Raw genomic sequence first — 16,937 nt, 5'->3', positions numbered from 1 at the left:
TGTAGACCATGAGCTTAGTGCCGGGTTTGAGGTCCTGGTCTTCAAACACTTTTCCTCAGGCGACCGAAGGCTGCACTGGCACACTGAAGGCACACACTGGCATTCATATGTATACATCTTATTATAGATGTGCCTCCTCTCACATCCCCCAGTGTCTGCTGGTACCCGTGCCCACGCTACCCGTGCCTTCAACTGTACAATCTGTCTTTTCTGAGATCCTGTTTTCTTCCCGTCACTGCCCAGTTTAAATGATTCTTAAGTGCTGTCTCAATGCTCGTCACATGTCCCTTTGTCTATACTTGCTTTAAGTGTAGCCCATCTTACTTGTACCAATCTATTTTATTCTGGAAAGATTCCAAGTTAACATGAGCCTTCCTGGTGTGTTAGACTGTGTGCCACACCAACAAGTTTGTGATTTCTTTATTGTTATTCTTGTTCCATCAACAATGTGAGCTTTTAGTTCACTGACATTGCAAGTATTTTACCAGACAGCTCTTCAAAAAAATAGAATTGCGCAACATAGATTTGGTCAGTGTCAATGAGGTCAGCCATAAGGAAATGGAGATAATTGCAAGTGAGTAATTTTTTTTAGAATTGCACTGTATGGATTTGATCAGTAGCAGTGAGGACAGTTGCAATTGAGTAAAGATCGATTTTTTTTTAAATCGCCAGTCCGACGTCACCGCCATCTGGGTGGTTTGTGGTAAGTCATTGGATGTATTGCGGTTGAACCATAGCTCGAGCAACTTGCAGAGGGAGAAGTTGCTGCTGGCTTGTTTCAGATTGAACTCCGTCTATAGTGCAAACGGACGAAACGCATTAAAGGTATAAGAGCAGTTGGTTTATGTGTATTTCTTTTAAAATTGTAAGATTTGCTCCTGGAAGATTGTTGCGGTATAAATCATTTAAAAAAAAAAGCGTTGTGGGATAACTGCGTGGGGGTGAAAGTATTTTGTTCATTTAAAAAAAGTAACATTTGGCCAGGTATAAATATTGTTGGGGCGCTCTCCTTTCTGTAAATGATTAACGGGGGGATTTCTGAAGGTAAATGTTTCTGAGACTCGCGCGTGAGTGCATTTCAATGTGGAAAGGAGAAATGGCAACTTTGTTGGTATGTTTGTGTCACGCCCACAGCCAGCGGAAGAAAGTCGAAGAATGAAGTTGGTTATTTTCCACTCTTCTCGGCAGCTCTAGATGTCGGGCAGGGAGGTTCTTTTTCCTTTCTCGCTCTCTTCGGCAGAATCTGCATATAATTTAACAAGGTTTTGATCAGTCCTGTGACCATACATGAAACAAAATATCTCTCCACGGATGTTGCCCAACCTGTTGAGTTTTTCCAGCATTTTCTGTTGTTATTAAACAAAATATCAGGATGACCAGTTTTAATTGGTGAAAATAGTTTACTTAACAATGACGCATGGCATGTTTACATTATTAGTTAAACTACCCTTTTCGAGTAAAGTGGACAATTGCTAAACAATTGAGAGGCTCGGCTGGGTTGGGCAAAATTCACAGGATCATTGATGCACTCCCTTAACGCCAGCTTTTTTAGCACTAAATTCCTGTTTTGTTTAGATTGCGTAATTCAGATTATTGGCTAATGCCCTTTTTTGTACGAAGATTATTTTTGAATCATTTGAAGTAGACTGTGTTTTGTAAGAAAAATAATGTTTTATTTGAGTGAGTTCTAAATGTGTTCTGGAATATCCCTTTGCTGTATTTAATAAAGGGCCATTTTAAATTTTATTATTTAGAGCCTTGGCAGCTGAAGGCACGGCCACCCATGGTGGAGCAATTGAAAATTGGTGTTGCGCAAGAGGTCAGAATTGGAGGAGTGCAGGGACCTCGGAGGAGGTTACAGAGATAGGGAGGGAGGAGGCCACAGAGCGATTTGAAAACAGGATTAGAATTTTTAAATCGAGGCGTTGCTGGACCGGGAGCTTACGTAGGTCAGCGAGCATAGGCGTGATTGCTGAATGGGACTTGGTCTGAGTGAGGACATGAGCAACAGAAAAGAAGAATGTGTTCTTGACGCTGTTGCAGTATTTGTGTTGGAGTTTTTGCAAATTAGAAGCACAGCAACATCACACAATCTCGATCCATCCAGTCAATCAGTTAGAAAGCTGTAGATGAATGTGCAGCCTTTTTCAGGTCAGTACCCAACTGTGACTGATAAATCATAGGGGAAAATCAACCTTGAGTAAGACTGTGGTAATCAAAGGCTAATGGAATGTTAGGCTTTATTATAACTATAACTAGAGAGCTAGAATATAAAAGGAAGTATTGCTACAACTATACAAAGCCCTGGTTAGACCACAGCTGGAGTACTGTGTGCAGTTCTGGGCACCACACCTTACAAATGATATATAGGCCTTGGAAGGAGCGCAGTGCAGATTCACCAGCATGTTACCATCACTCCTCGGGTTAGATTGTGAAGAGAGATTGCACAAACTAGGTTTGTATTCCCTGGAATATAGAAGCGTAAGGGGCGATTTGATTGAGATTCTAAGGATTTTGAAAGGAATTGACAGGGTAGATGGAGATAAACTTTTTTTTCCTGCTTTTTGGGAGTCTAGGACAAGGGCACATAACCTTTAAAATCCGAACCAGGGCATTCAGGAGAGACGTTAAGAAACATTTCTTCACGCAAAGGGTGGTGGAACACTCTCCCACAAAAAGCAGAAGATGCAAGCTCAGTTAATAATAGGCCCCTAGACTTTAAGGCTAGCAGGATGGCCTTCCAAACTGTCGCATTTTCTCTTTCCACCTGTCCGTTCCCCCGGGGGTTGTAACTGGTGGTCCTGCTTGTGGCAATACCCCTAGTTAGCAGGTACTGACGGAGTTCGTCGCTCATAAACGATGAGCCCCGGTCGCTATGGATATAGCTGGGGAAGCCGAACAGGGTGAAGAGGTTGTTCAGACATTTAATGACCGTGGCACTGGTCATGTCCGGGCAGGGGAAGGCGAACGGGAAACGGGAGTATTCGTCAATAATATTGAGGAAGTACACATTGCGGTCGGAGGAGGGGAGAGGCCCTTTAAAATCGACACTCAGGCGCTCGAAGGGGCGAGTGGCTTTTATCAGGTGGGCCCTGTCTGGTCTATAAAAGTGTGGTTTGCACTCAGCGCAGACTTGGCAGTTCCTGGTCATGGTCCTGACCTCCTCAATAGAGTAAGGCAGGTTGCGGGCCTTGATGAAGTGGAAGAACCTGGTGACCCCCGGGTGGCAGAGGTCATTGTGGAGGGCCCGCAGTCTATCGATATGCGCGCTGGCGCAGGTGCCACACGATAGCGCATCCGGGGGTTCATTTAGCTTCCCGGGCCGGTACAAGATCTCGTAGTTGTAGGTGGAAAGTTCGATTCTCCACCTCAAGATCTTGTCATTTTTGATTTTGCCCCTCTGCTTGTTGTTAAACATAAAAGCAACTGAACGCTGGTCAGTGAGCAGGGTAAATCGTTTTCCGGCCAGGTAGTGCCTCCAATGACGCACAGCCTCCACAATCGCCTGGGCCTCCTTCTCAACAGCGGAGTGTCTGGTCTCCGGGCCTTGGAGGGTTCGTGAAAAGAAGGCCATGGGTCTCCCCGCCTGATTGAGGGTAGCGGCCAGGGCAAAGTCAGACGCGTCGCTTTCCACCTGGAAGGGGATGGATTCGTCCACTGCGTGCATGGTGGCTTTGGCAATGTCCTCCTTGATACGGTGGAAGGCTAAGCGGGCCTCTGCCGTCAAGGGAAAAGAGGTGGACTTGATCAGCGGATGGGCCTTGTCCGCATAGTAGGGGACCCACTGGGCGTAATAGGAGAAAAACCCTAGGCACCTCTTCAGGGCCTTGAGGCAGTGGGGCAGTGGAAGTTCCATAAGGGGACGCATCCGGTCGGGGTCGGGGCCGATGACTCCGTGTTCCACAACACAGCCAAGGATGGCGAGGCGGTTTGTGCGGAATATGCACTTCTCCTTGTTATATGTCAGGTTTAGGAGTTGGGCGGTGCGGAGGAATTTTTCGAGGTTTGCGTCATGGTCCTGCAAGTCACGGCCGCAGATGGTCACATTGTCCAGATATGGGAAAGTGGCCTGCAACGCATTTTGATCTACCATCCGGTCCATCTCCCTTTGGAAGACGGAGACCCCGTTGGTGACGCCAAAGGGAACCCTAAGGAAGTGATAGAGGCGGCCGTTTGCCTCAAAGGCAGTGTACTGGCGGTCCTCAGGGCGGATGGGGAGCTGGTGGTACGCTGATTTCAGGTCAATGGTCGAGAAGACGCGGTACTGCGCGATCTGGTTGACCATATCAGCTATACGGGGGAGTGGGTAGGCGTCCAGCAGGGTGTAGCGATTTATTGTCTGGCTGTAGTCGATGACCAGGCGCTGCTTCTCGCCGGTCTTAACGACCACAACCTGGGCTCGCCAGGGGCTGGTGCTGCCCTCAATAATCCCTTCTTTCAGGAGCCGCTCCACTTCGGTTTTAATGAAAACCCTGTCCCCGGCACTGTATCGCCTGCTCTTTGTGGCGATGGGCTTACAGTCGGGGGTGAGGTTAGCAAACAGTTGGGGGGGGGTGACTCTGAGTGTGGAGAGGTTGCACCTGGTGCGCGGCGGGCAGTTTGGAAGCTGCTGGCTGCGGACTGTGAGTGGGGGTAGGGGTCCACCGTACGCCATCGTAACACTTTTAAGGTGGCACTGAAAATCTAACCCCAGCAGGACGGCAGCGCAGAGGTCAGGCAGGACCAGAAGTTTAAAATGATCGTACACGGTCCCGTCTACTACGAGTGTCACCACGCAGTAGCCGCCGATGTCCGCCGACTGGGACTCGGAGGCCATAGAAATCCGCTGTTGCGCAGGCAGGACTGGGAGAGAGCAACGCCGCACCGTGTCGGGGTGGATGAAGCTCTCCGTGCTCCCAGAGTCAAAAAGGCAGATTGTATCGTGACCATTTACCTTAATGTCCATTGTGGAACTGGCCAGTTGGTGCGGTCTCGCTTGGTCCAGTGTAACGGATGCCAGCGTAGGGGTCGGTGTGTCGCTGCGGGTATCAGATGAGGCGGTGTCGGGGGCCTGCTGCGTCCCGGCTGTCGTCCAAGATGGCGGCGTCCATGATCCCCATGTGGCTGGAGGCGTCCAAAATGGCTGCTGTACCGGTGATTCGCACATGGCCGGGGAGGTTCAAGATGGCGGCCCGCATGGCCCACACGCGGCGCTGCTGGGGTTCGGGGTGGCTTTGGCCCTGCAGACGCTAGCGTAGTGTCCCTTCTTCCCGCAGCCCGAGCAGATCGCGTTTTTCGCCGGGCAGCGCGCTCTGGGGTGTTTTGCCTGGCCACAGAAGTAGCATTTCTGGCCTTGGGGCACTGCTGTCTGGCCTTGGGACACTGCTGCGGTAGTTGGGCCGTTGTTGGGGTGTGGCTGGGGTGGCACGGCGCTATGAGGCGGTCCTACCGTGTCCCAGGCTGTCATTCCCCGCGGCGTCCACGGTGCAGAGGAGTAGGCATCCATGCCCTGGTAGGCTGCATCCAACGATAGTGCGAGTTCAGAGGCCTTGTTGAGGTCGAGGTTACTCTGCTCCAACAGTCGCTGTCGGGTGTAATTGGATCTGTGGCCCGCTACAAAAGCGTCCCGGATAAGTTCCTCTGTGTACACGGCGGCCTTTACATCCTTACAACCACAGGCCCGGCCAAGCACAGACAGTGCCTGAAGGTATTCCACGGTCGATTCCCCAGGTTGTTGTTTACGACTCCCCAGGAGGTGCCTGGCGTACACTTCGTTCACTGGGCGCGTGTACTGGTCCTTGAGGAGCTTGATAGCGTCCGCGTACGAGGTCGCGTCTTGGATGACCGAGTACACTCGGTGGTTCACTTTGGAGGTCAGGACATCCAGTTTGTCCTCGTCCGATTTGATTGCTTCGGAGGCGGTCAGGAATTTTTCGAAACACTTAAGCCAGTGAGTAAACTTGGTGGATGAGTCCGCCTCCCGATGATCTAAGTCCAGGCATGCTGGTGTGAGGATCTTCTCCATTATAAAAATGTTGTTAATAAAATTGATGCGCTATCAATTACTCATAAAAGACTGAGCGTTAGAAGAGTAACCAAAGGCTTTTATTAACAACAGAATGGAGGTCTGCCTCGCGTGGAAAGACAAAATAAAAATAAGAAATGGTTTGACCACGAATGCAAAAATGCCAGAAAAGACCTGAGAAAAATATCAAACCAAAAGCATCACCAACCAAACAATCCGGACCTACGTACTAGATACAATGAAACCCTCAAAAGATATAAACACACCATTAGGAACAAAACACAAAACTATACCCACAAAATACTCGAAGAAATTGAAAACTCCACCAATCCAAAACAATTCTGGGAAATGTGGAATAACCTGAGTACAACACAATTGCAAGCATTACCAATCCAAGATGGAGACATCTGGAGAACACATTTTGAAAACCTCTACAAAGACATCCCAATAAACGAAACAAACCCAAGTCAACATCAGGTCACAGAAAAACTCCACACATTAGAAGCAACAATTAAAGACAACCAAAACCCTCTAGACTCCCCAATCACATGGAAAGAACTGGCCACAAAAACAAAATCTCTCCACCTAAAGAAAGCCTGTGGCCCAGACAACATCAAAAATGAAATGCTCAAGTTCAGCAATATGGAGATGCAGGGTGCGATACTCAAACTATTCAACATCATATTACGCTCAGGCTGTTTTCCCGATATCTGGTGCCAAGGACTAATCTCCCCCATATATAAAAGTGGAAACAAATCAGACCCAAATAACTACCGCGGCATCTGTGTCAACAGTTGTCTAGGGAAGTTATTCTGCAGTATTCTAAATAGTAGATTACTTGATTTTCTTAACAAACATAATATCCTCAGAAAAAACCAAATAGGCTTTCTTCCAAAACACCGCACAGCCGACCATATCTATACCCTTCACACCCTCATTGGAAAACATATACACCAAACAAAAAATGGGAAAATATTTGCCTGTTTCATCGACTTCAAGAAAGCCTTTGACTCTATATGGCACGAAGGGCTCTATTATAAACTTCTTCAGTGTGGAATAGGGGGCAAAGTCTATGACCTTATTAAATCAATGTATCTGAAAAACAAATGCGGGGTCAAAATTGGAGACAAACGCACCGATTTCTTCACCCAGAGAAGAGGCGTCCGGCAGGGCTGCAATTTGAGCCCGACCCTGTTCAACATATACATAAATGAATTAGCAGACATGCTGGAGCAAAGCGAGTCACCAGGTCTCCGTCTCCTGGATGGAGAAGTGAAATCCCTGTTCTATGCGGACGACCTGGTTCTGCTGTCTCCCACAGAACAGGGATTACAGCAACAACTAGACCTACTCGACAAATACTGCCAAAATTGGGCTCTAACAGTAAATCTAAAGAAAACCAACATCATGATTTTTCAAAAAAGGCCCAGATGTCAGGAAAACAAATACCAGTTTACCCTCAGTGATACCACTATAGGACACACTATGAGCTACACCTACCTTGGTCTAACTATTACAGCATCAGGGAGCTTCAGCATAGCAGTGAATGCACTAAAAGAAAAAGCCCGAAGAGCCCTATATGCAATAAAAAGAAAATTCTACAACATCCAAATCCCAATCAAAATCTGGCTCAAAATATTTGACAGCATAATCCTGCCCATTGCACTGTACGGTAGTGAAGTATGGGGCCCGCTAAATCACCAAAGCTACACTAAATGGGAAAAACACACAATAGAAGCCCTACATGCAGAATTCTGCCGAAGCATCCTTCGCACCCAAAGAAAAACGCCAACAAATGCATGCAGAGCCGAACTAGGCAGATACCCACTGATAATAAACATCCAAAAACGAGCACTAAACTTCCTAAATCACCTCAAATCTAGCTCCCCAGACACCCTTCATTTCAAAGCCTTTCAGACCCAAGAGCTAAACCCAGAAAAGAGTCCCCTGAGTCAGCTGCTACTGAAACTAAGTACTCAGCCGGACCCTGACCAGCCCCAGACCAACACAGCCGTCCAAACACCAATCCGAGTGAACCAAATCATTAAAAAATGCAAAGAAACCTACCTGGAACATTGGAACAAAATAACCGAAAGCCAAAGCAGATTAGAATGTTACCGGGCCCTAAAAAGAGAATATAAACTGGCAGACTACCTCACGACCATCAGAGACACAAAACAGAGACAGACCCTCACCAGGTACAGACTAAGCGACCACCAACTGGAAATTGAAAAAGGCAGATACAAGAAATCCTGGCAGCCTAGAGAGAATAGAATATGCGATCAATGTCTGGCTGGCGAGGTTGAAACAGAAATGCATTTCCTCCTAAAATGCGAAAAATTCAACACATCAAGAAACATATTATTCAACAAGCTAAGCCAAACAACCCCAGATTTCAAGGAATTGGATGACCTGTCAAAATTGAGATTAGTCCTAGGAGAAGGAGACAGACCATACCTTGGGGCCAAATATGTAACAACATGTCACAACCTGAGGACTGTTTAAAATTAAGACTGTTTAAAATTAATATTGAACGTACCAAATGAAGTACAAAGACTGTTTAAAATTAATATTGTTTCAAAGTAATATTGTATGTACCCAACAAATGTCAAATCGATTGACACCAACAGAATGTTGGAAAACTGTACCTTTTTGCTATGTAAGCTTTGGCAATATGGTTCTCTGTAAACTTTCATGCCAATAAAGCATTTGAATTGGAATTGGAATTGGGCTGGGGAGCAGTCACCTTTATACTAGGACCTGTGGGAGGAGTCAGCCGAGGCATGTCCAGGCATGTACACAGTGGAATACAAACAGGACAAACAGGAATACAAACAGTGGTTTACCACATTAAACCCTCTTGCCTCTGTTTAAAAACAAAGTCAACCTTCCTTTTATAGGTTTGCATTTTCTAGGCAATTTCACCTACAACTAACAGTAAGCAGAGTGACTCACTCCAACTACTATATATTTAAATATTAAAAAATACTCCCCTCTTGAACAAGGCTCAGTAAAAGTCTGTGCATTAAACACAGAGGTTCTTTTTGTTTATTTTATGGATTGATTGGTTTATTTAGAAGCCTGCCTGAACTCAGCTGGCACCCACCACCAGCCTTGGTACCTGTGGTCCTACCTAGCGATCTTCGTACCGCTCTCGGCGCTCCTCCATGCGCGTTCCCCTAGGTGAGGCACCACTCTGCGCTGCAGATGTAGCGGCCACACACCGCTCCCGGCTCACACCTAGCCCGCCTCCGGCCGCCGTTATTTCACTTACTCTTCTGATCCACATTCCCAATGGGAGCGCTGATTGACAATCATGAGCGGAACAATCAAACGGACTGGCAGCCCACTCTTGGAATTCCCTAGTGAAGGGTTTGGGGGCGGGGAGTGAGAGAGGTTCTGCTCAATCTGATTGCAGAACAATTAAGGAGTGTGATGGAATACTCTTCACTTGCCTGGATGAGTGCAGCTCCAACAACACTCAAGAAGCTCGACACCATCCAGGACAAAGCAGCCCGCTTGATTGGCACCCCACCTTAAACATTCACTCCTTCCACCACCGGTGTGCTGTGGCGTGTACCATCTACAAGATGCACTGCAGCAACTTGCCAAGGCTTCTTCGGCAGCACCTCCCAAACCCGCGACCTATTCCACCTAGAAGGACAAGGGCAGCAGATGCATGGGAACACCGCCACCTCCAAGTTCCCCTCCAAGTCACACACCATCCTGACTTAGAAGTATATTGCCAATCCTTCATCGTCGCTGGGTCAAAATCCTGGAACTCCCTCCCTAGCAGCACTGTGGGAGTACCATCACCACACGGACTGCAGCGGTTCAAGAAGGGGGCTCACCACCACCTTTTCAAGGGCAACTAGGGATGGGCAATAAATGCTGGCATTGTCAGCGACACCCTGATCTCATAAACGAATAAAAAAAAATAATAAAAAAATATCGCTGCTTGAAATGGCGCTTATGATTATGTTTAAAAAAATAAATAAATAAATACTGAATCAACTTGGGTTTCCTGCTCTGTCATCTTTCAACCCCCCTGACCATGGTACCCTGGGCGGTCACCCACCCATAAGGATGGAGTTAGATCACAGACCAGCCATGATTTCATTGAATGGCAGAACAGGTTCGAGGGGCTGAATAGCCTACTCCTGTTTCTATGTTCCTTATAGAGGCCACTATGTCATGTCCTCTTGATTAGGATATAATGTACATAACATAAGAAATAGGAGCAGGAGTAGGCCAATCGGCCCCTCGAGCCTGCTCCGCCATTCAATAAGATCATGGCTGATCTGATCCTAACCTCAAATCTACTTTCACTCTCCATCCCACCCAAACCCATGTGATCTCCCGGGAGAGGCGAAAAACCAGATTAAAAAAACCCAATGGCCAATTTGGGAGAAAAAAACTGGGAAATTCCTCTCTGACCCATCTAGGCCATCGAAACTTGTCCAGGAGATCACTCAGTCCCTGTATTTCCTGTAAGAGGTGATCTCCACCCCAGCCAGGAACAGGCCCAATTTACTCTTGAAGGACTCCTAGCTGGCAGCCTGTTCCCGAGGTCTCCACTAATCCCTGTAAATAGAACCATCTCCTGAAATCTAACACAGAATTAGAACACGAAGTAGGAGCAGGACCAGGCTACAAGGCCCCTGGGCCCGCTCCACCACCCACACGGCCATGACCGATCCGAACCTAGCCTCATGTCCGATTTCCTACCCGTTCCCCGTAACCCCTAATTCCCCTTACTTCTAGGAAACTGTCTATTTCTGTTTTAAATTTATTTAATGATGTAGCTTCCACAGCTCTCTGGGGCAGCAAATTCCACAGACCTACCACCCTCTGAGTGAAGAAGTTTCTCCTCATCTCAGTTTTGAAAGAGCAGCCCCTTATTCTAAGATTATGCCCCCTAGTTCTAGTTTCACCCATCATCGGGAACATCCTCACCGCATCCACCCGATCAAGCCCCTTCACAATCTTATATGTTTCAATAAGATCGCCTCTCATTCTTCTGAACTCCAATGAGTAGAGTCCCAATCTACTCAACCTCTCCTCATATGTCGACCCCCTCATCCCCGGGATTAACCGAGTGAACCTTCTTTGTACTGCCTCGAGAGCAAGTATGTCTTTTCTTATGTATGGGCACCAAAACTGTATGCAGTATTCTAGGTGTGGTCTCACCAATACCTTGTACAACTGCAGCAATACCTCCCTGTTTTTATATTCCATCCCCTTCGCAATAAAAGCCAACATTCCTTTGACCTTCTTGATCACCTGCTGCACCTGCATATTAACTTTTTGTGTTTCGTGCACCAGGACCCCCAGATCCCTTTGTACTGCAGTACTTTCCAGTTTCTTACCATTAAGATAATAACTTGCTCTATGATTTTTCCTGCCAAAGTGCATAACCTCACACTTTCCAGTATTATATTCCATCTGCCAAATCTCTGCCCACTTACTTAGCCTGTCTATGTCCCTTTGCAGGTTTTTTATGTCCTCCTCACTCACTACTTTCCCTCCCATCTTTGTATCATCTGCAAACTGTGATATGTTACACTCGGTCCCTTCCTCCAAATCGTTGATATAGATTGTAAAGAGTTGGGGACCCAGCACTGACCCCTGCGGAACACCACTAGTTACTGATTGCTAGTCTGAGAATGAACCATTTATCCCAACTCTCTGCTTTCTATTAGATAGCCAATCCTCCACCCATGCCAGAATATTGCCCCCAATCCCATGATTTTTTATCTTGAGCAATAATCTTGTGTGGCACCTTGTCACATGCCTTTTGGAAGTCTAAATACACTACGTCCACTGGTTCCCCTTTATCCACCCTGTATGTTACGTCCTCAAAGAACTCAAGCAAATTTGTCAAACATGCCTTCCCCTTCGTAAAACCATGCTGACTTTGTCCTATTAAATTATGTTTATCCAAATGTCCCGTTACTGTCTCCTTAATAATGGACTCTAAAATTTTACCAACCACAGATGTTAGGCTAACTGGTCTACAGTTTCCAGCCTTCTGTCTACTACCCTTTTTAAATAAAGGTGTTACATTAGCAGTTTTCCAATCTGCCGGGACCTTTGCTGAGTCCAGGGAGTTTTGGAAAATTATTACCAATGCATCCACAATCCCTACCGTCACTTCCCTCAAGACCCTAGGATGTAAACCATCAGGTCCAGGGGATTTATCCGCCATAAGTCCCATTATTTTACCGAGTACCACTTCCTTAGTGATTTTAATCGTATTTAGCTCCTCCCCCCCCCCCCCCCCCCCCCAGAGCCCCCTGTTTATCCAGTGTTGAGATATTCTTAGTGTCCTCTACTGTAAAGACTGATACAAAATAATTGTTCAGTGTTTTTGCCATCTCCATGTTTCCCACCATTAATTTCCCGGTCTCATCCTCTAAGGGACCAACATTTACTTTAGCCACCCTTTTTCTTTTTATATAACTATAGAAACTCTTGCTATCTGTTTTTATATTTTTTGCTAATTTACTTTCATAATCTATCTTCCCTTTCTTAATCAATCTTTTAGTTATTTTTTGCTGTCTTTTAAAGACTTCCCAATCTTCTATCCTCCCACTAGATTTGGCTACTTTATATGCCCTTGTTTTTAGTCGGATACTTTCCTTTATTACTTAGCCACAGATGGCTGTCTTTTCTTTTACACCCTTTTTTCCTCAGTGGAATATATATTTTTTGAAAGTTGTAAAAAAGCTCCTTGAATGTACACCACTGATCGTGTACCGTCTTACCCTTTAATCTATTTTCCCAGTCCACTCTAATCAATTCTGCTCTCATACCTTCATAGTCTCCTTTATTCAAGCTCAGTATGTTTGTTTGAGATCCAACCTTCTCACCCTCTAATTGAATATGGAATTCAACCATGTTATGGTCGCTCATTCCAAGGGGATCCTTTACTAGGACATTTTTAATTAATCCTGCCTGGTTACACAGGACCAGATCTAAGGTTGCTTGCCCCCTGGTCGGTTCAGTTACATACTGCTCAAGAAACCCATCCCCAATACACTCAATGAACTCTTCCTCAAGGCTGCCCTGCCCAATTTGATTTGTCCAGTTAATATGAAAGTTAAAATCCCCCATAATTATAGCTGTTCCCTTATTACAAGCCCCAACTATTTCCTGATTAATACTCCGTCCAACAGAGTTGCAACTGTTAGGAGGCCTATAGACTACGCCTACCAGTTTTTTCCCCCCTTATTATTCCTTATCTCCACCCAAACTGTTTCATTATCCTGATCTTTTGACCCAATATCATTTCTCTGTATTGCAGTGATTCCTTCCTTTATTAACATAGCCACCCCACCTCCCCTTCCTTCCTGCCTGTCCTTCCTGATTGTTAAATACCCTCGTATGTTTAATTCCCAGTCATGGTCAACCTGCAGCCATGTTTCTGTAATGGCCACAAGATCATACCCATATGTAGTTATTTGTGCCGTCAACTCGTCCATTTTGTTACGAATGCTACGTGCATTCAGATAAAGAACTTTCAAATATGTTTTGTGACACTTAGTTCCTGCTTTTTCCCCTTTTTTACTACTTTACCTTTTACTCCATACATTCTGCCCCTTCCTGACACTCTCTGGTTTTTAATTCCCCCACTGCTACCTAGGTCTATGACCTTCTCCGTTGTCATTTTTATTATTTGCTCTCTAGAAACCTCCCCCCCACTAATTAGTTTAAAGCCCTCTCTATAGCCCTAGTTATATGATTCGCCAGGATTCTAGTCCCAGCACTGGGCAAGTGAAGTCCGTCCCAACGGAACAGCTCCCTCCTGCCCCAGTACTGGTGCCAGTGTCCCAAGAAGCAAAACCCATTTTTCCCACACCAGTCTTTGAGCCACGCATTTAACTCTCTAATTTTATTTATCCTAGCCAAATTCGCTCGTGGCTCAGGTAATACCCTTGAGGTACTGTTTTTTAATTTGACTCCTAGCTGCTCATACTCCTTTAACAGAACCTTCTTCCTTGTCCTATCCATGTCATTGGTACCAACATGGACCACGACAACTGGATCCACCCCCTCCCACTCCAAGTTTCTCTCCATCCTTAACCCTGGCACCGGGCAGGCAACACAGCCTTCGGGACTCCCGCTCTCGACTGCAGAGAACCCTATCTATCCCCCTAATGATACTATCCCCTATCACTACAACATTTCTATTTACTCCCCCCCCTCTTGAATGGCCCCCTGTTCCAAGGTGCTGTGGCCAGGTTGCTCATCCTCCCTGCAGTCCCCACTCCCGCCCCCACAGGGAGTAAGAACCTCGAACCTGTTTGACAAGAGCAAGGGCTGTGGCTCCTCCAACACTACCTCCTGGATCCCCGTACCTACCTCACTCATAGCCACACCGTCCTGTCCCTGACCACGGACTACATCTGAATTAATTAATTTCATAGGTGTGACTACCTCCTGAGGTACTTCTCCCCCTCCCTGATGTGTCGCAGTGTCTGAAGCTCGGCCTCAAGCACATCAACACGGAGCCGGAGTTCCTCCTAGCAGCAGACACTTGTCGCAAATGTAATTACCGTGAGCCTCAATGGGGTCCACTGGCTCCCACATTTCGCAGCAGTAACACATCACCTGCTCACCCATTCTGTATAATTAATTACATTTCTTATTAGTTATGAAGACCCTCTGCCCCGATATAGATGATAATATCACACCACTATTTAATAGTACTTACCAACTTATAAAGGTATAAAAGAGAAGGAAGAGGACCTACCAACCAGCTGATCACCTACCTCTCTTTTGAATGCTGTCTGTGGGGCCTGTTAGGTTGATTCGCCTCGCTGCTCCACTTCCGCAGTGCTGGCTAAGCCTGAGAGGGGGAAACAAAACAGGGCAAAAACACCCCACTCACCTCCCACTTGCCCGAACACACTCTTACCAAACTCTCGCTTACACTCAACGCTGACCACACTCACGCTGCCGCACTCGGCCTGCCCCTTTTTAAACCCGGATTCTACTTCTGGTTTAAACTCTCCAACAATTTAATTTACTTTAATAAATTAAACTTACTTCAAAAAAATTAAATTTTCCCTTCACTTAAATTCTCTAAATAAACTTAAATAACTTTTCTCTCACTTAGCAAACTCTCGCTTGCACTCAACGCCGACCGTTGATGTAGAGGGTATTTTGCTTCTGTATAGTCATTGTGGACCTTGATTTAATTAAAAAGTAAATGTGTCCATTTAGAGGAAGCATGTGCCTAAGACATGATTCCTCTTTTGGTGCAATTGAGTTTAAAGCGAGGCAAGGTCATGACTTCAGGGAGGAGTGCATGAGGGGTTAGAGCAAATCAACTGTGTGTATACTGACATTTTGTGCTGCTTACCAGCAACAGACCTTTGAATATCCTAATGTCTAAAGGCTCATGTTGGAAGATCCAATTTTAGGAATGAACCTGGGAAACTTTTTTGTCCATCTGAATTAAACAAAAGAAATAGGTTGCATTTATATAGCACCTTTTGTGCCCTCATGCCATCGCACAATGTGTCACAGCCGGCGAATTACTTTTAAAGTGCAGACGCTGGCCCTACGCCCATTTTACACAGTAAAACGGGCATCCAGTGCGGCGTGCGCCATTCATTCTGCACCAGAAGTATGCCGCCTGCCATATTGGTAAAGGCTCCTGCATATGTCCAGGGCTCGTGCCTGAAACGGGTGTTAGGCCATTTGCCTGTGTAAATAGGGGGCCCCTTACGCCTGTTTGAGGCCCCTTGTGCAAAATTCCTTGTAACTGCTGTGGTCACTACTTTCAGGCGCTTTACACGCATATTGTTTTTGAAATGGTGCTGTTGTGGACAGGTGAAAACAGTCTACATCAAATTCCTGCTGGTACCAAATCAGGGTTGCCACCTGTCATTTGGGAAGTGTCTCTGTTGCAGCCTTTAAATTTTAGTAGATTAAAATATTTAATTGAGTTCTTTCTTTGCTATTTGCAGCATTAAGAACTAATTTAAAGGATAATGCTGGAAATAAATGGAAAATTCCTGGGAACCTTGGCGCAACTTATAAATATTGTAAAATGATGCCTCCACATAAAGTAAAAGTTATCCGTCCAGTATGCATCTGTAGTCTTGCACCTCCTTGAAGGTGTCACAAATCAATGGTCTCAACCCTGTATGCCATCTGCACAATAAGAAAATCGTGATTGACTCATATCTGTTAAGTTAACCAAAGTGATGGACTAAAGTATCACATTGACTCAATGTAAAACAACCAAAACAAGCTATTTCCTGTGTTCTCAGAATTTTACGGGATGTTGGAATGTCATAATCTTTCGCATTGCACTAACACTAAATGATCAGTACAGTGCTGTTTTCACAGAAGTTGCCAGTTTGGTTAGTAAGAACTCTGGGCAGTCTCGTGCTTTGGTTACAATGTTACGTTAGCTGGTGCAGTTGACCTTTAGTTTAGATAGGATGTTAGGCAGTCATGCTGTAAAGTTATAATAGAAAATTGGTCAGTTTTTAGAAATTTTATTTTTATTGATGGCTGGAATGAGTGAGAAGTGTTGTGTGGGTATTTTCAGATCTGCGAGGTGCAAATGGGTAGTGTTGCTTATGGAAATGTTCCCAATGTGGCTTGATTCTAGCTTTTCTGATTTGACAAAACAGTACAGACTGCAGAGCAAAGAACTAAAGAAAGAACTTGCATTTATATAGTGCACTTCACACCTAATCTCAGCTGCCTTTTGTCTCCACGGGCCTATTACCATCTCGTCTGGCTTCGAATACCTTTTATTGTCTTTTTTTTTCTTCTTTTGTTCGATCGCAGCTTTGCCTTCGATCTATTTTCTTTTCTTTCCAGTTTTGAAGAAGGGTTTCGACCCGCAACGTCAACTCAAATTTCTCTCCACGGATGTTGCCTGACCTGCTGAGTTTTTCCAGCATTTTCT

The 16,937-nt window shown here is 45.7% G+C and overlaps 1 protein-coding gene across 4 annotated transcripts in view; it reads left to right on the top strand.

The window, feature by feature from the left end:
• Positions 1–368: 368 nt before the first annotated feature.
• Positions 369–16,937, top strand: part of LOC147110451 (lipopolysaccharide-induced tumor necrosis factor-alpha factor-like) — a 52,994-nt gene continuing 36,425 nt past the window's right edge. The window contains exon 1 of one of the 4 annotated variants that reach the window (XM_086000438.1): positions 369–574. Coding sequence is in view for 1 of the 4 variants with exons in the window: in XM_086000434.1 (XP_085856560.1) it covers positions 2,134–2,151 (18 nt within the window). In the remaining 3 variants the exon portion in view is untranslated. The other 3 variants (XM_086000436.1, XM_086000435.1, XM_086000434.1) reach the window with 3 other exon arrangements.

This window comes from Somniosus microcephalus, chromosome 11, assembly GCF_052327205.1.
Source record: "Somniosus microcephalus isolate GS21.2 chromosome 11, FLI_Smic_1.0, whole genome shotgun sequence".
Classification (NCBI taxonomy): Eukaryota; Metazoa; Chordata; class Chondrichthyes; order Squaliformes; family Somniosidae; genus Somniosus; species Somniosus microcephalus.
The sequence above is the reverse complement of the archived record's forward strand: the minus strand, read 5'-3'. Positions and strand labels throughout refer to the sequence as shown.